At 38.5% G+C, this 24,090-nt stretch overlaps 1 protein-coding gene across 1 annotated transcript in view; it reads left to right on the plus strand.

Annotated features, from left to right (window-relative positions):
- Positions 1-24,090, plus strand: part of KAT6A (K(lysine) acetyltransferase 6A) — a 140,739-nt gene that overhangs the window by 54,854 nt on the left and 61,795 nt on the right. The window contains exon 3 of the mRNA XM_012001563.1: positions 19,062-19,170. Within this exon, the coding sequence (XP_011856953.1) occupies positions 19,062-19,170 (109 nt within the window). The remainder of the gene's footprint in view (positions 1-19,061; positions 19,171-24,090) is intronic.

The raw sequence follows: 24,090 nt of genomic DNA on the forward strand, positions 1-24,090 counted from the left end.
GTGTTAGCCAGGATGGTCTCGATCTCCTGACCTCGTGATCCGCCCGTCTTGGCCTAGCTTTTCATTCTTCGCAAGGTCTGGTGAGAGTGCTTGAATCTATGTCTAAAAAAAGGACTTTGCCTATTAAAGCTTTATGTAGTTATTTAAAAAATAAGTGTGCTCCTACTTCTTTTTTTCCTGAATCCTTTAGGCTTATACAGTTTAGGAAAGCATTAATTTGAATCAGTTTATTCAGGCACCTTATCTATAATACTTTCATTATGTTTGTTACTTAACATATGCTATCCTGTATTGTAATGTTAATGCACACATGTTAATTTTACAACTAGATCATAAGACCCAGCAGCAGGGAGCTAGTTTTATTATATATTTGTTTCTCTAGCACCTAACTAAATATCCTTATGCACAATAATGGTCTGTGTAGGTAACATTAAAGATACAAATAGTATGAGGTGATTTCGCTAGCTGACTACTAGTGTGCTAAGGCTGTTATAACAGAATACTGTAGACTAAATGGCTTAAACAACAGAAATTTGTTTTCTCACAATTCTGGAAACTGGAAGTTGCAAATCAAGGCACTGGCAAGGTTATCCTCTCTCCGTGTCTTGCAGATGGTCACCTTTTTGCTGTGTCCTCACACAGGCTTTTCTCTGTGAGTACACGCCTGATTTCTCTTCCTCTTATAAGGATACCAGTCCTGTTGGATTAGTGCCCCATCTTTATGATCTATTTAACCTTAATTACCTCTGTTAAAGGCTTTCTGTCCAAATAGAGTCACATTGAGGAATTAGGGCTTCACCATATGAATTTTTGCAGGGAGCAAAATTTAGCCTATAACACTGACCTCCTGAAGATAGGTAGGTATGCCAGTTTGCTAAGATACTAAATAGAATCCACATTGGATACTTCAGTAAAGAAAATGATGTGTAGGGAATTGATAAAGCAGATGCTGGAGAACTGAAATGCAAAATGGAAAATTGAAGTAACGCCGAGGTAATAACTTCTGGAATCAGCTACAACCCCATGGGCTGGGGGAACAAAAAAAAAAAAAGAGATGTGAATTATTAGAAGCTTGGAGCGGGGGCTTCACGGAGCCGAGATTCAGACTTACAAGGAAGGCCCATTGCCTGATTACTTTCAAAGACTTGAGCGAGAGGCCCCACAAAGTTGGGTCTCAGATCTCTCAGAAAGATGCCTTGCCCTGCTGCTGTTGGGCTTTCTGGGAAGCATGGTAAGTCTAGTTCTGAGAGAGCTGAAAAGAAGCCGAAGACTGGAAACAACCGTTTCTCCTCAGAAAGGGCCAATGCTAGGGTTCCAGTGGCAGGATAGGAGATAGCAAGGAGCAAGTCCGTTCTTTTGTCAACTTTATGTTCTAGTCTTCCTCTAGTGTGTTCCTGGCTGGTGGAGCTGAACGGGAAGCCACCTGACAGGAGAAAGGAAGTATGTAGAATCCGAGCCCCACATCATAAGGCCCGGTAGAGAAGAGTGAACTTGGACTTGAAACACAGCAGCTTAATAGCTGGTACACATAGAGAGGTGGGAGTACAGCCTCTCTGAAATTTACTTCGGCAGTATGGATCAAAAATCTTAGAAATGTGCATACCTTTTGGCCCAGTAATTCCAGTTCAAGGAATATGTCCTAAGGAATTAATCCAAAAAGTAGTAAAGATGTAAGTACAAAGCTGTTTGACTGCAGTATTGCATATAATAAAAAATTAGAAGTAATTTAAATGCTCATCAATATGGGATTGGTCAAATTACCTTATAGCATTTAGTGAAGTGTTACATAGCCTTAAGAAAGATGATATTGATTTGAATTTGTTGATGTGGAAATAAAAATTTAGCAAAAAAGCAGATTATACCCCATCCTGCTATGGACTCATCTGTGTGTATGTGTGGGTTTTGTTTTTTGTTTTTTGTTTTTGAGCAGAGTCTCGCTCTTGTCACCCAGGCTGGAGTGCAGTGGTGCAGTCTTGGCTCACTGCAACCTCCACCCCCCAGGTTCAAGTGATACTCGTGCTTCAGCCTCCCGAGTAGCTGGGATTACAGGTACACACCACCACGCTCGGCTAATTTTTGTATTTTTAGAAGAGATGGGGTGTTGCTATATTTGCCAGACTGATTGTTTTGTTTTGTTTTGTTTAAAATCTGTGTAAAGAAAAAGCTGAAAACAATATACAGGAAAAGAGACAGTATAACATCAGGTTGAGGAATGCAAGCTCTGGAGCCAGACTGCCTGGATTTGTATCTGGGCTGTGCCACTTACATCTTTATAACTTGGGTAACCCAATTAATCTTTCTGGGGATGTTTCCTATCTGGAAAGTGGTGATGATACTACCTTCCCCATAGGACAGTTGTGAGGTCTGAAGGTTTTAATACCTGTAAAGCATACAGAACAGTGCTTGTGATTAAGTTCTCAGTAGATGCTGGCTATTAGGAGGAGGAAGTGAAAGATTAGGAGAAAATTTTAGTCTTATCTCTCATTTTATTATCAAAATTTTAGTATGAATGTTACGATTTTATAATTAGGATAAATAGTAAAGCTTTTCTGTTGAAACTAAAAACAGTAAAGCAGACAAAGACGTACTAAGTATCTTTGTTTACATGTAGGAGACCTAGAACTCCAAGATGCTCTCTTTGTAGGTAACCAAGCATTTCCTGCTGCAGCCTAGATGTAGCTGACAACTGAGGCTTGTCTTTTGACAAGCCCCTATTCCTTGTTGTAGGAGAGTTTCATTCTTCTCAAGATCTGTACAGATCCTCAGGGACTTGATTGTTACACTCACTTCTGGCTAGGTTCCCAAGGCCTTCATCTAACTTTTGCCCTAGCTCCTTGGGTGTTTCTCTTCCCTCTGTACTGCACAGAATCAAACTTAAGCCCCATGCCTTTAAAAAAATTACTGAAAAATTACTCACTTTTTTTTTTTTAGTGGGCTGCGAGTTTCAAGATTTTTATTGTAGCATAGAAAAAATTTAGAACGGAGTCTTACAGTTTTTTAAAAAGTCCCTTGACCACGTTGCCTCTAGGAACTTGTTACTAGCCGCCACTTACTCTACATTTCAACCTCCTTCCACCTTTCTTGACCCTCTCAATGCCTTGTCTTAGTTTCTTAGGTAGAAAAGTTTTTGTCTTACTAAGTTACAGAGACACTAATGTGCTGTGTTAAAATAAAAGGTCTTATTACTAATGTTTTAGTTACATTTAGGAACCTGCTGTAGCTTCCACATTTTTGTCTATCTTTTCCCCTTTCTTAATAATTCTCTGAGAGTGGAAAAAGGGAGTAAAAGATTGATTTCTGTTTGCTATGAATAATGCTGTTCTTTGATGAAGGCAGCAGAGAACCTCTGGTCAGTATTTGTTTTAAATATCCAACTTTAAACCATTCTACACTATATTATGTTAGTATCACTATTTACCAATAATAGAAACCCAGCATTTTCTACCTGTAAAGCCTCCTTCCTCCTCCTTCCTTCTCTCCTTCCTCTCCCTCCCTCACATTTTAGCTATAGATTGTTCACTTGAGCAACTGAGTTGAAAACTGCATAATGTATTTAGAGTTAGGAACTTGGAGTCAGAATATCTACCTGACTTTGAATGTTACTTTTGTCACTTTACTAGTCATGTGCACCCTTGACAGTGATTTTTTTCTTTGTTTAAGGAGCGTATAATGATTTTTGAAGATCCCTTTTAGTTCCAAACCTCATGATTCTGATAACAGAACCTTGCATTCTATTAGCTATGTATCAGTTATTATTCTTCTAGGTCTTGAAGAAAATGATGCTATTTGCCGATTTGTTCAAGTGTTCTTAAACTTCTATTTGGCCAAAATAAATGCCTACAATAACAATCTTTTAAAAATTTATTGAACATGAAAGTATTGTTGAACATCTTGCTTCTTCTAAAATATCACTTTTTTTTTCTTCTGTTTTTTTTTTTTGAGATAGAGTCTTGTTCTGTCGCCCAGTCTGGAGTGCAATGGCATGATCTTGGCTCACTGCAACCTCCGCCTCCTGGGTTTGAGTGATTCTCCTGCCTCAGCCTCTTGAGTAGCTGGGATTATAGGCGCCTGCCACCACACCCCGCTAATTTTTGTATTTTTGGTAGAGATGAGGTTTCACTAGGTTGGGCAGACAGGTCTCAAAGTCTTGACCTCAGATGATCCACCTGCATCAGCCTCCCAAAGTGCTGGGATTACAGGCGTGAGCCACCGTGCCTGGCAACCATCACTTCTATATGTAGTTTAGCATAGAAATATTCTTTTGCTAATGCTCTTATACTCAAGTACCACTAAATTATTTTTTAGGTGGGTAATACGCAGTGTGGTAAATGTGTGTGTACAAAGACTCTAAAACTCTTAATGCAATTGTGTAAGTAAATACCATATATACAGAATTTCTTAGGCCACAGGAAATTTTAATTAACTTGCCTATTTCAGGAAGTTAAAATAGAACTAAAACTTGCCCTGAGTTAAGAAGTAGCAGTCAGTCAGTTAACAAAAATAAGCTTTGAAGGATAGATACAGTTTTGAAAAAGGTGTAGCATAAACTAGCACTTACTAGGTGTTTCTTACATTTGAATTACACACCTATAACTTTATCTGATTTAATCTTCACATTAACTTGAAAGGCAGGTATGTTGTATTTTAACACTAAAAAGGTTAAGTAACCTGCTCAAAGTGATGCCACAGTGGCAGAACCCAGTCTGTTTCTAAGTACTGCTGAGCTGATTCTTGTAGGTAGAGATACAAATGACTTTGAGAGAAGGGGTAAAATACCCTGGAGAATGAGCGTAAAGTATGATTTCTGAAGATGAATGAGTAGATTGGGAATAAAGGAAGATAGAGTGAGAAAGTTAGTTTAGTTTATAAAGGAGGGAATTGAATTCCAGCCTGTGGGAGTTGACAGTTGAGAAATATTCTGTAAGTTTTGAGCCAGGCAAATGACTGGATACAAATAGTATTTAAGGAGGATTAATCTGGTAGCAATATGCAGAAAAAAGTCAAAGGAAAGGAAGAGTAGAGGGAGTCAGTCTGTGTAGGAGATTGAATATGGTGGCATGACTGAGTCAGGAGAGAGGTATGTAAAAGAAACTAAAGTAGAAAGAAAAGGATCACAAAGGAAGGGAGAGGCAATAATGATTTTTAAGTATCATCCTGTATTTGGATGAATGAGGAAAATTATGTATCACTGACAAATAGAAAGTGGAGCTTTCAAATAACCACTAAACCTGTGAAAGAAAGATAACACTTTACAGTTTCTTAGCTTCGAATTTAAATTCAGCAAATATAGATATTGTCATTTATGATGTCACTTCTGATTAAGAAATAGAACATTGTTATAGTATCTTAATAGATGATTGGTTTCTCATCTCAATTTCCAATAATCTACATATATAGTACAAGTGGAAATTGAAGTTGATCATTACTGATCTAATTGTATCCTTAACTTGGACCAATAATCCTATTGATGTCTAATTGTAGAAGTCATTGAATGAACTCATCATAATAAAAATGAATTCAATTTAGCATCCCTATTAAAGTTTTATAATGGCTAATGGGTTATGTTGGAGTTGATTAAAATTATAGAAAGTTATAGACTATGAATAATGCAAATTATAGGTCTTTTCCCAGGCCATTCATGTTTTTTTTTGTATTATAAATCTTTTGCAAGTGTGTACTTTTGAGAACAGATTATCCTTAAAAATGTTTAATAAGCAGTCATAGAATACTTGATAGTATGTGGGATGCTGAAGAACTTAAAGTCCACCCAAATATAGTTTCCTTGAAGATACAGAATCTAGGAGGAAAGGCTCTGAGTAAGTAATGATAAATGGAGCTAAGCATCGTTTTGTTGCATTTAAATTTCAACAAATGCTTACTTAGTATATACAAATTCACTTGAGGTGAATTAAGTGGTGATATCTGCTCACCTAGGATATCAGTTTGGAAAAGGTGGCTAAAAATGGAATTCAAAACTGTCAGAAAGGATTTGGTAGGCTATTATTAGTGAAAGAATGAAAAACTTGGTAACATTAACATGGAGGGCTTGCCTAAGTGAAAGAGAACCATATGTTTTAGAATGTTCAGCTTGCTTCTTCCTCAAAGTGTCAGCACTTTCTAACAAAGGATGAGTTTCCTAAAGGGAGTATGTGTGCTAGTTTGTTACTCTTATTATATTGGAAATAACTAATTTTGCAAAGATTCTCTTAAAAGGCTTACTTTTTTGGTGTGTGAGTGGAAAATATGAATGGTACTTAATTGGTTTCTAATTGTTTTGTGTGAATTTTGTCTTTTGAATTCATAAGTGCTTTGAAAATGTGAATACAACCTTTTCTTTGATTGACTCAAATTTTTATGTTATGTTAAAATGTCCACCAAGGAGTAACATTTACTAGACTTCTTCTTGTGTATTGGGTTATATTTTGACAACCTTGCAATATTCATTTTCCTCATGCCCAGCCATTGAGCGTCATTTTGGTTTCCTTCACTGTACCATGCCTGAGAATACTCCCAATTTTCCACTCTTCTAAGCTTAAGACTTACTGCTCTTTATCCTTCAGGTATTTATATAGTAGAGTGCTTGTCTGTAGATGTTTGTCAACTTATAGATAACATCTCTGCTGAAAATTATTTGTCTCAAGTTCTGTGAAACAAATACCCACCGAAGAAAGTTAATTTCAGGTTAAATTTACTTTACTTGATTATAACTGTGGGAGAAGAAAGGGGTGGGATAAAGTGCCAGGGAGCCACTAGAAGACTGGAGCGGCAGTGTAGGTTGTAGTTGTAGAGGGATAGATTTGAGAGAAGGTTATGGTGGTTTATGCTCAGGGTAACCTGGATGGATAAGATATATGGTGAAAGAATTTTTTGTTTGATACTGAAAAGTGTTTGATTGTTAGGGGTAATTCTTAGACTTACTTCACAAGAAAATTGTTAAGACATAAAGGTGAGTTGTTTTTATGCAATTGGATTAAAAGATAACTAACTTGCACGTAGGTACAGTGAAAATAAAATGGCTAACATTTAAATTCAGTAGCCAAATATAATTGTTATTAGTAACTTTTTTTTTTCATTTTTGATGGGCCACAATTATATACAATTATATTTCTAATTCTGTTTACTGCATACAAGATTTAACATTCCTAGGATTCTATAGGAATGGTTAAAAATACAGGTTTCAAGATGAGAACAAATTATAGTAGTTGCTTTTCATTGCATGAGTTTTGACCTATTAAATCATCTGATTTGTGAAAATATGAAAAATTTGTACTAATTGGTTTTGTTCATTTTTTATTATGGTAAAATTTATATAAAAATTTACCATTTTAACTATTTTTTAAGTGTATAATTCAGTGGCATTAAGTACATTCACACTGTCGTGATACCATTACCACCATCCATTTCTTTCTCATTCATTCAGAACTTTTCCATCATCTCAAATAGACTCTGTATCCATTAAACAATAACTTCCCATTCTCCACTTCCCATGGCCTTTGATAACCTGTTTTATTTTCTGTCTCTATGAATTTGCCTATTCTAGGTACCTCATATAAATGGAATCATATAATGTGTCCTTTTGTGGTACACTACTAGATTTTAAAGAAATGAGTTGCAATAATTATAGTTGAACGTAAGTTTTATGTGTGCTTTAGTCTGTTTTCTGCTACTGTAACAGAACGCCACATACTGGGTAATTTATAAAGTAAAGATGTTTATTTGGTTTGTAGTTTTGGAGACTGAGAAGTCCAAGATCAAGGGGCCACATCTCTCTGTGAGTGCCTTCTTGCAGTGCCATAACATGGCATAAGGGCAGAAGATAGAAGCGAGCATTATGAGACAGGAAAAGGGGGCCAAATTCCAACGATAACTAGCCCACTCCCCTGATAACAGCATTAATCTGGTGATGAGGGCGGAGCCCTCATGGCCCAATTATCTTCCGAAAGCCCCCACCCACCTCTTAACACCAGACTTGGAGGGGACATTGAAACCATAGATATTTTATAGATGTTTTGTGTTTAAGTCTATAGAAGGATGTGCTCATTATTCTTTTTTGTTGCTTAGTGCATGTTTGAGTGTTATAGGGAGTATTACATGAATTATATATGTACTCCTGCCATACTCTTTTAATTGGCTATGCCAGTGTGTCTCAGTAATTTCCAGTGGCTGTAAAACTTGAGAAATTTTGTAGCTTTTAGAAACCGCATACCTGTATTGCCTGATTGCTTATGAAGTGATCTCTTAGAGGTTTCCAAAGTCAGGAGTTTGAGTTTACAAGTGCAGTTTTTTCCCATGAAAATTTCAGTGGTGACAAATTATAGAATTTATCATTCAGTTCAGTCTTAAAAGAACTAGAAATAATTACATATAATAAAACAGGTTCTTGACTGTTCTTTTTGTCAGTGTTTAAGAACAGAGACAAAATAAAGTTAGATTTGAGTTCCTCAGAAGATACTAGAAAATATAGATAATTACAGGTTTATGGCCTTTAAAAAAATTAAAGATGGTATTGGGGGAAATAAATGAAAATTGAAACCGGGTGTGGTGGCTCACGCCTGTAATCCCAGCACTCTGGGAAGCCAAGGTGGGTGGATCACCTGTGGTTAAGAGTTCGAGACCGGCCTGACCAACATAGTGAAACCCCATCTCAACTAAAGATACAAAATTAGCTGGGTGTGGTCGCGTATGCTTGTAATCCCAGTTACTCGAGAGGCTGAGGCAGGAGAATCGCTTGAACCCAGGAGGCGGAGGTTGCAGTGAGCCGAGATCGCCTCATTGCATTCCAACCTGGGCAAGAACAGCAAAACTCTGTCTCAAAAAAAAAAAAAGAAAAGAAATGAAAATTGGACTTTAAGATGAGAATATCTCAGATATATCTGTATATCTAGAAAATGTCATTATTTAAGATATTCTAAATGGTTATGATTAAAAATTCTTTCATGGTATAAACTTTAACAGAGAACATTGGGCAAAATTTTTACTGTTCCTGTTTTTAAAAGTTATTTCTAAAAGTTCAAGTCAGAATGCCTACTTGTTACAGAATCATCCACCCTGTGTTTGCCTCAATACTGCCATCTGGTGATTATTATAGTGATCTCAACATGGTGCTTAAGGAGATGTAGGGCAACCGATGACACAAGGTACACAATCTTGGTACCCTCTGCCACAAGTCTCCCTCTGCTTTTGAGTTGCTGTAGCAGAAATCTTACTTAGTTATGGCCATGAAATCACTTTGTGAGATTGCTTTGTAACCAGTAGACCTTTTCTGTATTGCTGTGATTATTATTGCAGTGCACATGGCTTTTTATCAGGTTCATACCAACTCATTGTTCTTTCTATGTAAGGTACTCTTATTTTATCTAGTTCTACAAGGTAATTCAATTAATTATTCAGCAATACTTATTGAGTTTACTAGGCATTGTTTTTGTTTTTGTTTTTATTTTTATTTTTTTTTGAGATGGAGTCTCGCTCTTGTTGCCCAGGCTAGAGTGCAGTGGCACAATCTCGGCTCACTGCAACCTCCGCCTCCTGGGTCCAAGCGATGCTCCTGCCTCAGCCTCCTGAATAGCTGGGATTACAGGCGCCCACCACCATGCCCAGCTAATTTTTGTATTTTTAGTAGAGACGGGGTTTCAGCATGTTGGCCAGGCTGCTCTCGAACTCCTGACCTCGTGATCCACCCGCCTCAGCCTCCCAAAGTGCTGGGATTACAGGCATGCGCCACCGCGCCCAGCTTAGGCATTGTTTTTAGTAGTAGGAATATGGTCCTAAAAAACAGATGAAAATCAGAGCCTTCATAGAAGTTTCATTTAGTTAAGAATGAGATATACATACATGTTAATTAGTGAAAAGGGTTAAGGGGAAAAAAACAAAGCAGGGAAGGAACTTGTAAATTATTGGGGTTGGTGGATTGCTTTTAAATGCTAGATGGGGTGTTCAAAAAAAGCCTTACTGAGAAGGTGACTTCCTGAGTAGAGATCTGAAAGATCTAGGGACAAATATTCTAGATATAGAAGGAAAGCAGATGCAAAGGCCCTGTGCCTGTAACAGCTGCCTTGAAAACCTAAGCAAGGAAGCTGGAGTGGAGTGTAGAGGGAGAGAGCAATAGAAGATGAGGTCACAGAGGCAACTGAGGGGGAAAGCAGGGGAGTACAGATCACATGGGACCTTGTAGTTCATGTGGCATTTAATCTGAGATGGAAGCAATTGGACTGGAGAGTTTGGGGCAGCTGAATGACATGCTTTGATTTACCTTTTAACAGATTCACTGTGGCTGCTGTGGTTAATGGTGTGTAAAGTCATTTGCTACAACCTTTTTTCTTTTATTAGTTGTAGGAACAGGTTTACTTTATATAGATCATGGGAACAATACAGTATAAGAAGCTTGGATAGGTCTGAGAGAAACATATGGCATATTTTCTGTCTCTGCACAGATTTTTAAAAGTTGTATTCACTGATTATCAGTAGTTTTTGTCTTTGTGATACAGAGCAATTGAAATCAGCTTGTAGACTTTTACTTGGAAAATACTATGACTATCTCTTCTATTTTTCCTATAACCACTTTAGTGCATTTCAGATTCATATCTTACGGTGAACCCAATATAGTTTTAGCCCTACCTAACTGGGTTTTATGCTCATTAATAGTTTGGGAATGAGAGTGATCTGGAGTTAAATTTTTAAATGCTTTTAACAATATAGTTTGGCATACTGTAAAACAAATCATGGTGTACTGATTAGCAGTACTATTTGACCAACAAATTAAAGAAAACTGATAGACTGTGTCTTAACCTAGATGATTTATTTAAACCATTTGTTGCTGTAGCTCATCAGCTGAAATGATTAAACCCCCAAGGTACTGTTACTCTTTCCCAAATTGCACTTAAAAAACAAACTGAAATTATCACTTAGTTAAAATGTCATGATCATTGTCAGTAATAGTAGTTCTCTGTGGATTCACTTTGGTTTGGCAGCTGAAAAGTTTATTATTTTTATGTTTGGCCAAAGAATATGCGTCTTCAATGGGGAGCGTGCCATGTGTGACTGAAAACTGTTTTTATACAGCTTGGCTCTGCTTGGAATAACGCCTTTATTTGGCTTAACAAATTGCTTTTCAGCTTTATTTTCACACTGTAAATATCAATATTGTATAAACTTAAGTTGTCATTATTGGGACTAATCAGCAAATTGTTTTGTGTCATGAGTAAGCAAGGTCTAAGACGGATTATTTGATAAGTGCTAGAATAATTTGGTTAAACTGTCTATCTAGCTCTAAGTAACAACACAGCCAGTTTGAATCACTGCGCCTCCACCCTTCATTTTCATGAGTAGGTGTGAATGGCTGAAGCTAATTTGGTTTGGGATAGACAACGTCTAGTAATGTGAAACTGGCCATATATAAAAGAAGTATTAACAGTAGTAATATTACAGGGAGCATACAAGAACATGGGGTACAATTTTGCTAGGGGTTTCTTAGTTATGATTTTGAATACCTTTTTTTTTTTTTTTTTTGCAGTTAGAAACTTTACTGTCTTGTTCTGGATGATAAAGACACATGTTTGAAGACACAGATTACTCCCTAGTCTTAACTTTCTAAGACTGTTTCCTATGCTGAAGAAGAAAACAAATTATTGTTTTCCAGGCTTTCTCCTTTTTTTCCCTTTTATGTTTGTTAAGTAGTAATAAAATGATCTAATCTGTCCCTGAGAAGTATAGCAGATTGGCCAAGTATTTTGCTATACTTAAGTATGTTAATTTTGGTAATTTAGTTTGAATTGTGATACTGTTCTCAGTCTTCCCTCTAGTCCCTGTCCTAAAGTAGGCTTTTCTTCAGTGATTGCTCTAAACCCAACTTTGTTCCTTTTTAAATCCAGACTGCTGAAGTGATATAATGTGCTTTATATGTGAACGTGGTACTGTGACCCACCGTTCATAGGTCTCTACATTGAATTGTGTATATATCCCTCAAGCAGAACAACTTTTCCATACTCTCACCCCTGTTTTATAAAGGATGGTGTGGTGGAGAGAGGCCCAGTAAGAAGAGTTGACACATTCTTTGATCTTCACTGCCTCTAAGGATGATCATTGCTCCCTATGGACAAATTTTTCTGATATGGAGTTCTTTCCGTCTGTTAATACCATTATCTTGGCTTTAGAGGCAGAGACTGTTATTTACCAATATTCTTTTCTTTAACTGTCTTTGCAAAACTTTCTTATCTTGGGAACTGTCATCATTTTCACTGATAAAGACATTTATATGATTCTTCTAAAATCATGCCTTCTCAGCTTCTTGACTTCCAGATTCCATTATGTTCATTCTTGCTTTCTTCAGTACTGACCCAGAATGCAAGCTCCATGAGACATGGGCTGTGTCTGCCTCATTACCACTGCGCCCTCAGTGTCTAGGAGTGCTTATTATTAAAGAATTCATGCGGCCAGGCGTGGTGGCTCACGCCTGTAATCCCAGCACTTTGGGAGGCCAAGACAGGTGGATCACAAGATCAGGAGATCGAGACCATCCTGGCTAACATGGTGAAACCCCGTCTCTACTAAAAATACAAAAAATTAGCTGGGCGTGGTGGTGGGCGCCTGTAGTCCCAGCTACTCGGCAGGCTGAGGCAGGAGAATGGTGTGAACCCGGGAGGCAGAGCTTGCAGTGAGGTGAGACCGCACCACTGTACTCCAGCCTGGGCGACAGAGCAAGACTCTGTCTCAAAAAAAAAAAAAAAGAATTCATGCATGTTTGCCATTTGGGGTTTCCTTCATTAGCCAGAACCTTATACTTAAGATTGAAGCTGCAAACTCTAACATGCCTAGGTCCCAGCTACTCAGGTAGCTGGAGGCAGGAGGATTGCTTGAGTCCAGGAGTTCACGTCTGCAGTGAGTCATGATCATGCCTCTGAATAGCCACTGTACTCCAGCATGAGCTTGTATTCCACAAAACATAGACCCTGTCCACAAAACAAACAAACAAATGAAACAAAAAATGAATAAAAGAAATCACAAACGTTAAAGCTCCTCTGCTGATATAATCTTCAATCCTCCTTTTCCAGTTCTTTCACCTCCTAATGAACCTTTGTAGTTTTATCCTGATTCTTACAGTACTTTAACTCCTTACACTTCCAGCTTGTCAGCTCCCTTTTTCTTATGATGGTCAGCCTCTACCATCATAAGATCTGCCATTTGAGAAACGTCTGCATTTGCACTCGAGGGCCCCTTACCCTGTGGCTTATCCCTCTCTAGCTCTCTGTTTTTGTCAGTCCAAGGCTTCAGAAGTGTTTAAAAAGTTGTATAACTATTTTGATGGGATCCAGTATGAATGAATTCTTTCAAATCATAGCTTCATGTTTAGAGCTGATGGACAGTTTTATTTTCTGTCACCAGTTGCTTCCGCCTTCCACACAGAGACTTTGAGACCTTTGCAGCTCCCTGTAAATGCCCAAACCATCAGTTTTTCTTATGGCAAGTAATGTTGCCTTTTGTTTTAGTGGAAATATGGAGGCCATTTTGCAGGGGCTTCCTCAACTTTTTTCTCATGTATTTTCAGTTTATTCTCTTTCTTAATGCATACTTCCCTGATTCTATCTTGGCTGAAGGATGTGTGTCTGCTTTCTGTTTTGATGGGGGGCGTTTTTGTTATGTGTGTTTTTGAACCCACTCAATCTTTCCTCTCAGTTTTCTTGGTCAATTATTACTTTTTCATGTTCTTTCTGGCCAATCCGTGCGCCACATTTACCAGGTGATTTTATTTCCCATTTTCCAGAAATAATGGAGGCTGTCAGAAATGGGCATCCCCCCATCCCTCCTACAAACAATGGATTTCTATTAAGCCAGTATCTTTACCTATGCTTTACAATTCATCTTCTTTTTAAAATCAGAACAGTAATCTAATAGGTCCAATCTCTTACTACATTTGTCTTCCGTTCTACATTTAAATAGGTTTAGTCTTTCCCATCTTGAACACCTGGAATACATTAAAACCTATTGCAGTTTCTTTTTAGCTGCCTTTTATCTGTCCCTTCATGGCAGTTTTTTGGTCCTGTGACTTTAGTTCTTATTCTGTCACTGAAAAGGGCTCTCTCACAATGATGCCTTCAACTATTTCTCAATTGCAGAATCTAGTAGATACCTTTTTTTTTTTTTTTTTTTTGACAGAGTCTCGCTGTGTTGCCAGACGGGAGTGCAGTGGCATGATCATGGCTCACCGCAGCCTTGACTTTCTGGGCTCAAGCGATCCTCCTACCTCACCCTCTCAAGTAGCTGGGACTACAGGTGCTTACCACCGTACCCGGCTAATTGTTGTATTTTTTGTAGAGATGGGGTTTTGCTTGCTGCCCAGGTTCCAGTAGATACTTTATCTTTCCAAAATTGATTATTGATTACTCTCTACTTGTTGAAGTTCTTGTGTCATTGCTTCTTTTGCTTCTGTTTTCTCTTAGATTGGTCCTTTGTGGTCTCCTTTTTTTCTCAGGTGTTCGTGAATGTTGGTATGCTTCTCTCAGTCTTTATCCCATTTCTGTACTCCCCTCTCCTTACTTTCTACCCTTTTCTACCCACTCCATGTTCTTACTGAGTACTGTCAGTTATCACCTGCAGGTTGATATCTTTTCAGTCTATCTTTAGCCTGTTTTCTAAGTTCCAAACTTTAATGTCCAAATCACTATTGATATTTCTTGAAGAATATTCCAAGGTACCATGGTCCTATACTGTATTTTTTATTAATTTAAATTTAACTCTCTAATTAAAATATACATACTGAAAATGCACGGATTTTAAGTGTACACCTTAATTACACATAATTAACATCTATGAAACTATCATCCACGTCCTGAAAGAGAACATTACCAGCACCTCAGAAATCTGTTTACAATTCACTACTGCTTCCTTCCTTTCCAAAGGTAACCACTTTCCTGACATAACAGTGTAGAACTATATTTGAACATTACATTAAAAAATTGTACAGGGTGTATTCTTTTGTCTGTTCTTTCAGTGTGGTTTGTGATATTCATCCATGTTGTTGGCAATATTTGTTTATTTTTATTACTGTGTTAACATTGTACTGTATGAATACAGCACAGTTTATCTGTTTAGCCACTTAATTATTTGGGTAATTTTTGTTTGAATAAAATATTATGAATAATGCTGCTCTGAACATTTTGGTGTATGTTTTATGAATATATACTTCAGTTGCGTGTATAGCTAGCAGTGGAAGTGCTGGATCATGTGGTATGCACATGTTCAATTTTAGTAGATAATGTCAACATTTTCAAATTAGTCTTGTTAATTTATATTTATATTCCTGTCGGCAGTGTATGTTGCTGTTCAACTTTTTTTTTTTTTTTTTTTTGAGACAGAATCTCATCCTGGCGCCCAGTCTGGAGTGCAGTGGCACATTTTTGACTCACTGCAACCTCTGCCTCCCGGGTTCAAATGATTCTTCTGCCTCAGCCTCCCGACTAGCTGGGATTACAGATGCCCACCACCACGCCCAGCTAATTTTTTGTGTGTTTTCAGTAGAGATGGGGTTTCACCACGTTGGCCAGGCTGGTCTTGAACTCTTGACCTTGTTATCTGCCCGCCTTGGCCTGCCAAAGCGCTGGGATTACAGACGTGAGCCACCGCACCTGGCCGTTGTTCCACTTTTTAATCAACCCTCAGTATTACCAGTCTTCATAATATTAGCCATTCTCGACAGTCTATTTTCTTGATGACTAATGAGGTTGAACATCTTTCCTTATGTTTGTTGGCCTTTCATGTGTTATTCATGTATTTTCTGTGGGAAAGTACCTGTGGAAGTTTTTGCCATCTGTGTTGAACTGTCTGCCTCTTCCTTACTGCAGTGTAAAAGTTCTTTATCTATACTGGATATGGGCCATTTGTTGGTTAAATTTGTTGTTCATGTCTTACATTCTGTGGCTTGCCTTTTCATTTTCTTAGTGCTGTCTTCCCAGTCTCTTGTCTTCCTTACTGTGCTTCCCTCCCCAAAGCAATTAGCCATCAAGTCCTGACAATTTGATCTTTTAATATCTTTTATCTTCTTTTCTGCATTTCTTTGCTCAGCACCTTAATACAGTCCTTCTTTGCTCATGGCCTGGATTATAGATCACATCCCTTGCAATCAATTTTTAACTGCTTATAGAATGACTTTTCTAAAATTTAAATCTTGGCTGTACTGTTCCTCTGCCTAGAATCTCCCAGTTGTACCTTAGAGGCTACAGAATAAAGCTTAAATCTCATGACTTCCTAGGCCTTCTTTAGAGTCCCCCGCCCCCCAAATTTTTACTGCTGGATAAAGTCTTTCCTGACCTACTTCCCCAGTTCTTTTTTCATACTCCTTTTTGAGGAAAGGATGTGGTAGGCTTAATTATGATTAAGCCATAGTTATTAAGACAACTAGCCGTTCATCTCTCAGTCTCTTGGCTGAGCACTACTGTTAGCTTGTTTGTGTTGGATGTTTTGATATTGGTGTTCCACCTAACTCTCTCATTAATCTGTTTGCTTTTCTGGCTTATTCTCTGCCAGCCACTTAGTTATTGGTGTTCTCACCTTAGCTGTCTTCTTCATACCTTTCTCCATGAGAAAACTCATCAATTCTGATGGCTCTAATGCCATTTTGTATGTATATGACTTCTAGATTTTTAAATCCAGACCAGTCTCTGTCTTAAAGTTCAGATCTCCCTGTATTATGTTGTCAGTGGGTATTGCTACATGAATGTTAATGTATTTTATTTTATTTTTTATTTTAGTTTAGTTTAGTTTAGTTTAGTTTTAGTTTAGTTTATATTTTTCCAAAATGGAGTTTTGCTCTTGTCACCCAGACTGGAGTGCAGTAGTGCGATCTCGGCTCACTACAACCTCTACCTCCCAGGTTCAAGCAATTCTTCTGCCTCAGCCTCCCAAGTAGCTGGGATAACAGGCACACGTCACCATACCCGACTAATTTTTGTATTTTTAGTAGAGATGGTTTCACCATGTTGGCCAACTGGTCTTGAACTCCTGACCTCAGGTGGTCTGCCCGCCTTGGCCTCCCAAAGTGCTGAGATTTACAGGTGTGAGCCACTGCGCCCAGCTACATAAGCATTTTTAAGCTCAGTAAGCCCCAAACTAAGCTCACATTCCACTCCCAAACCTGATTCTGTATTTTCTACCTTTTTGTACACCTTTTTGAACCTGGTGGGGCTGCCTGTTAAATACTTCCGGAAAAACTGAAGTCAAAGGGTACTTCTGTGAAAGTACCTCCTTCCCTACTTTCCTCCTCTGTTTTCCATTACTATAGTTCTATCATAGTACCTACAAACATTTTATTGTACTTTCTCTGTTCTTCCCAGTAGACTAAAAGCATCTCGATACTTTGTCCTTGGGGAAGCAAGCAAATGAATGAATGAATGAACGAACGAATGCATGCATGCATCTTGAGGGCTTTCCATTGCCATCCTGCACAGTGCCTAGCATAAACAGTTGAGAGGTGACTAAGGGTACCTCCAACTAAACAAATTTAAAATGGAACTCATCAGTTTCCTCCAAATTGCTTTCCTCTAAACTTTCTGCTTTAAAATGGCTTGCTGTGCACAGTTGATAGCGTCACCATCTTTTCAGTCCCCTTAGTCATATTTAACTCACTTTCTTTTTCTGCTACTCTCACAACTGGTTTTAAGCCCATTGCTGTTTCTCTATTTCATTTCCTTAGCTTTGGTTCAAGTTTTCATCTTGTCTCCACCAGATCATTGTAATCACTGTTTAAATGTTTTACCTATCTTTGGAGTTTTCCCTGTTCGTCTTTGATATTGCTACAATACTTATTTTTCTCCAAGTGATTACCTCTTGGTTCTGTAAACTTGCCTATAGGATCAAATCCAATTAAAAAAATATTTTTGTTTTAAAGCTGTATTTAGGTATAATTGATATATAAAAAATGCAAATATTCAATGTATATTTTTTTTTTTTTTTTTTTTTTTGAGACGGAGTCTCGCTCTGTCGCCCAGGCTGGAGTGCAGTGGCCGGATCTCAGCTCACTGCAAGCTCCGCCTCCCGGGTTCACGCCATTCTCCGGCCTCAGCCTCCCGAGTAGCTGGGACTACAGGCGCCCGCCACCTCGCCCGGCTAGTTTTTTGTATTTCTTAATAGAGACGGGGTTTCACCGTGTTAGCCAGGATGGTCTCGATCTCCTGACCTCGTGATCCGCCCCTCTCGGCCTCCCAAAGTGCTGGGATTACAGGCTTGAGCCACCGCGCCCGGCCCAATGTATACATTTTAATGAGTTTGAGTCCAACTTCTTTACCTTCGGTGGCAGTCTTCACGAACTTATCTAGCTTCTTTTATTTTTTTTCTCTCCCTTATGGCAGAAACTATATGCTTTAAGCATTGGCCTTACCAGACTGCACACCTAAGTCTGTTCTGTTTATACTACCTCTATTGCCTTCTCTCCATCACTCTTAGGAGGAACATAGATTAAACAAACCACTCTTAACACTTGTTAGCTATTGTCCTTGGACAAGTTTCTAAAGATCCCATAACATAGTACTGGTGCTTAATACATGTTGTTTTCCCCTTTCAACCTTTCCCTTTCTCCACATCACTGTTGCAATTTCTCTTTCCTACTGCTAGAAAACACTTACTGTTTCTCTCTTATAGCACTTAATGTCTTCTGCCCTGGAGTCACTGTGTCTGTGTTTACTTGTATATATCCTACTGCTCTTCTACTAGATCACATGCTTTTTCGAGGCTTACACTGTGTCTTCTTGAACTTATTCCAGTTGAATTTTTCAGTCTTAAGGGTTTGCTTTTTAAAATCCACACTGTATCATTTAGGTTCTAAGTGATGAACCTGATTGGGATAGGATTTTTTGGAGTAAAAAGTTTCTGAATGGTCATCACAAGGACCATTGTGATGTAAAGGCCCAGGCAGAGCAGGCTTTGTAAAAACTCACCTACTTAGTTGGAATTTAGGAGAGTAATAACAATTGTCCTAAACTTACTCTGGTAGGAATTTAAAACTATAATTTTGATGTTTTTATGGTAATACTAAATAAAAGTATTAGTACTGGAATGAATTGTGTTTTTCTTCACAGCCGGTTGCTGAACCAATCCCCATCTGTAGTTTCTGTCTTGGTACAAAAGAACAAAACCGAGAAAAGAAGCCAGAGGAACTCATCTCCTGTGCCGATTGTGGCAACAGTGGTATGTGATTTCCTTCTGTTTTTCTTCTAAAATGTGTTATGAAGGCAAGCAGAAAGTATGTTGACTTGAGTTTGTGTCCTTAATCCTTATGAAATTAATACAGTCATACATCTTTTAATTATGGAGGATACGTTCTGAGAAACATGTCCTTAGGTATTTTAATCATCATGTGAACGTCATCGAGTATTGTGACACAAACCAAGAGGGATGGCCTACTACACACCTGGGTTATATGGTGTAGTCTGTTGCTCAAAGGCTCAAAGCTGTACAGCACTGAATGTTGTAGGCAGTTGTAACACTGGCGAATATATGTGTATCTAAACATATCTAAGTATAGAAAAGGTACCATAAAATTACAGTAGTATGAGCTTATGGGACTGTAGTCATATGTTGTCTGGTTTTTTTTGTTTGTTTGTTTTTGAGACAGAGTCTTCCTCTGTCACCCAGGCTGGAGTGCGGTGGCGTGATCTTGGTTCACTGCAACCTCTGCCTCCTGAGTTCAAGCAATTTTCCAGCCCCAACCTCTCAAGTAGGTGGGATTACAGGCGCCTGCCACCACGCCCGGCTAATTTTTATATTTTTAGTAGAGACAAGGTTTCACCATATTGGCCAGGTTAGTCTCAAACTCCTGACCTCAGGTGATCTGCCTGCCTTGGCCTCCCAAAGTGCTGGGATTACAGATGTGAGCCACCACTCCCGGCCATATGTGGGCTGTATTTGATTGAAACGTTATTGTGTGGTGCATGACTGTATTTTAATTTGATTATGGTTTTAGGTAATTGAGATGAGCTTCTGCACTAGGGAGGGATTTGAATATGTAGCTGACATATGTAATTCAGTTAATTTAAATCAGGTCTTAGTTTTTTTTTTTTATATAAAACACTTTCTGTGGGATTATTTTTTCCTGTTGGTCTTTACATTTCAGTATTTAACATCTGCTTAAATCACAGCAATCAGTTTGAAGTTATTGCTGGTTTCTTTAATAATCGCTACTTAGTCTTTCTTGATTTATGCCTCAGGCTTGATGAATTGAACCAGGATGATAACAGATTTGTTTTTCTTGATGGAAACTTACATATGTCACATTGGGAAATAGTGTTGATACTGCAGTCTAGCGAGCAATGTGAAATTCTAGGCCCTAAGAAAGATTTTGCAGAATCTTCTAATTTGCCAGTTCCAGAGATATTCTTGCTCTATATTTCAAGAACTCACAAGATTGGCTGGGCACGGTGGCTCACGCCTGTAATCCCAACACTTTGGGATGCTGAGGCGGGCAGATCACGAGGTCAAGAGATCGAGACCATCCTGGCCAACATGGTGAAACACCATCACTACTAAAAGTACAAAAATTAGCCAGGCGTGGTGGTGCGCACCTGTAGTCCCAGCTACTCGGGAGGCTGAGGCAGGAGAACTACTTGAACCCAGTAGTCAGAGGTTGCAGTGAACTGAGATGGCATCACTGTACTCCAGCCTGGCGACAGAGTGAGACTCTGTCTCAAAAAAAAAAACCTCACAAGACCTTACAGGAAGACCTTAGCAAACTAGCGTTATCTTTGACCATTGGCTTGATTTTCAATGTTTTACAGTGATAACAACCATGATTTAGCTCAGAAAACAGAAACGACACTAGATACTTCAAGAGGAAGGAAGGTAAATATTGGAATTAGGTGTTTGTGAAATCGTCGTCAGGGCTGAAGAGGCAAGCTGGAGGTTGGACTTTAAGGGCTGACTCTAGGTGCATTGCAGAACTGACCCATCTGAGGAGTCACTGTGTCTGCCTCTATGTGGAAGAGGTGGAAGCAGGAGGGAGTCCACTGCACAACAGTTGCACTCTGTAGTTGGTGCTGAAGTGCTAAGTTTGGCCATCATTACAATAGCTCTGGATATCCATGAGGGAGAAGCGTAGATACAGTTGTTTCCATGACTTTGCTTCTCATTAGAAAATAGTATTAGGAGGAGGATGATCTTTGCTTTGTTTTTGCCTTTCAAATATCCCTGGAGAACACATCCACTTGTCAGAACTTGGAGCCTAGCTTCAAAGGAGTCTAAGAAGTACGATGTTTTAGCTTTTCAGTTTTTATGCACAGTAGAAAGTGAGAATAGATCTTGAGTGCTAGGTAATCGTATTCAGCGTGCCATCACAAACCAAAATGAACTCTGGATGGATTTAATAGTTAAATATAAACCATAAATCATAAAAGATTAAATAAAAATATAATGGCATGCCATACAATGCAGTGATTTTCAAATCCCCCAATTAAAACCCAAATATATGAAACAGAATGAGTTGTTCTTGGTGGGGTGGGATTGAAATGGAGGAGAAGGGAGTGTTGTGTTTGCAGCCCTACCTTCTAAGTAGCATTATATTTGAGGTGGTCTCTGTCTCTCTAAGCTAAGGATGAGTGTAATTTGAAAACTATTACTGTAGTGGTAACATGTTTTTTTTGAGACAGAGTCTCACCCAGGCTGGAGTGCAGTGGCACGATCTTGGCTCACTGCAAGTTCCACCTCCTGGGTTCACGCCATTCTGCCTCACCCTCCGGAGTAGCTGGGATTACAGGTGCCCGCCACCACGCCCGGCTAATTTTTTGTGTTTTTAGTAGAAATGGGATTTCACTGTGTTAGCCAGGATGGTCTCGATCTCCTGACCTCGTAATCTTCCCGCCTTGACCTCCCAAAGTGTTGGGATTACAGGCGTGAACTACCGCGCCCGGCCCCTGTAGCGGTAACTTTTAAAGAAATTGTAGAACAGTTAACTACTAGTTATCTGTTGCTGCAGAAATAAATTCCTCTAAATCTTAACAGCTTAAAGCAACAAAACATTTTTTACTGCATACTGTTTCTGTGGGTCAGGAATTCGGGAGTTGCTTATCTGGGTGGCTTTTGACTTGGTATCTTTCATGAGATTGCTGCCAAGATTTTAACTGGTGCTGCAGTCATCTGAAAGCTTCCATGATGGCTCATTTACGTGGCTGGCAAGTTGCTGCTGCCGCGGGTCTGTCGACAAGAAGCTTCAGTTCCGTGCCATGTGGACATCTTCACAGGGCTGCATGCATGTCTGCAGTGTGGCAGCTGGCCTCCCCGATGGGTATCTGAGAGAGAGAGAGTGAGGTGGAATCTGCAGTGTGTTTTATAACCTGGCCTTAGAGTCACACTGTGTTATTTCAGCAATACCTTCTTGGTTATGCAGATCAACCCAGTTCATTATGGGAGAGAGCTGTGAGAGTATGACTAGCAGGAGGCAAGAATGCCTAGGGAGCAGCTTGAAAACTGGCTGTCACAATAGCCAAAGAAGAACAGCATGGGCATAGCTGGATATATGAACATTTATATTTTCTAAATTAACAAGTAACATACCTAAAATAGAAAGAGCAAGAATAATTTGGGGAAAATAACTGCTTTAAATATGGCAATGGGCCAAAAGCTGTCTAAGTATAAAGAACGTGTTTACATTTCTAAACATAAAGTCCAAAGAGCAGAGCCTGTGAACTGGCAATTTATAGGAAAGAAAACTAGTTGAGCCTATGAAAAGTGTTTTACTCAAGTAATAGTAGGAACACGTACCACAGTAGCAGTGAAGTATCATTGTATAGCATTTATAATAATCACAATTGAAAGATAACAGACCTAGAGCTCATGTAATTGTGCTAAAACACTTGTTCTTTTGCTGGTGGCACTGTATATCATAGTTTTTGGAAAATGTTTTGGCAGTGCATATCAAGCTATAAAAATGTTTAATTCATTTGACTAATCAATTCCACTTTCAGGAATTCATTCTAAGGAATTAAAAGAAGTAAAGGATCTGTGAACATGAAATAATTAATTTTAGTGTTCCATAGTCTCAGTAGTATTTAACAATAGGGAAATGGTTATGCAGGTTATAGTGTATCAATCAGTGGAATATGATCAGTTTAAGGAATATAAAGTTTACTTAAATAAAAATTTAAAACAAAACAAAAACTGTAAATATGCTAAAATTACAGTCATGCAGAGCTTTCAGCGAGTTTAAACAGGAAAGTCTAACATAAAAATGGCCATTATTCTAGGATGATAGGACTATGGGTGAAATTTTCACACCTTTTGGATTTTCTTTCAGTGTTAGTGATATTTTGAGAATAAACTTGCTGTCTCATAAAAATGAAAATCCTTTGGGAATAGAAAAGAGAGGAGAATATGATTTAACAAGCCCTTTCTCTCACCAAAGAAAAATAAGCACAACCAACTTTTAGAGAAGAGGGACAGTCTTTTCAGAGTTGAGGGGAAATTGACTACCCTTAAGTTTTGAGAATCACACTGATAACTAGGAAGCATTTTTTTTTCTCTTGCTATTCATTCTGAGCACAGTAGAAATACTGCTTTTGGTTGTAGTTTTAGCTTGCCTGCCTTAAATTGTGAGCAGATAACTCACTTTAAGTGATAGGATTTTTATTATATGCAGGAATCCCCCTTATTCTTGGAGATTTCAAGACCCACAGTGGATGCCTGAAACCTTGGATAAAACCGAACTCTGTGTATATGGTGCAATGTTTTTCCTTGTACATGTGCATACATACATGCGTTAAAGTTTAATTTATAAATTAGGCACAGTAAGAGGTTAAGAATAATAGATAACAAAATAGAACAATTATAACAACATGCCAGCATCACTAGTTTTGTGCTTTGGGACCATTATGAAGTAAAATAAGGGTTACTCCAACACAAGCATGATAATAACACCAGCATGGTGACACCAGCGACAGTCTGATAACCCAGACGAACACTAAGTGACTAACAAGTGGGTGGTGTATGCAGTGTGGGTGATCGCAGCCCAGCTGGGACAGCAGATCTCATTATGCTACTCAGAACAGTGCCCAGCTTAAAACTTAGGAGTTGCTTATTTAATATTTTCATACTGCAGTTGACTATGGGTAACTAAAACCT

This window comes from Mandrillus leucophaeus, unplaced genomic scaffold (genome assembly GCF_000951045.1).
Source record: "Mandrillus leucophaeus isolate KB7577 unplaced genomic scaffold, Mleu.le_1.0 Scaffold664, whole genome shotgun sequence".
NCBI classification, from domain to species: Eukaryota; Metazoa; Chordata; class Mammalia; order Primates; family Cercopithecidae; genus Mandrillus; species Mandrillus leucophaeus.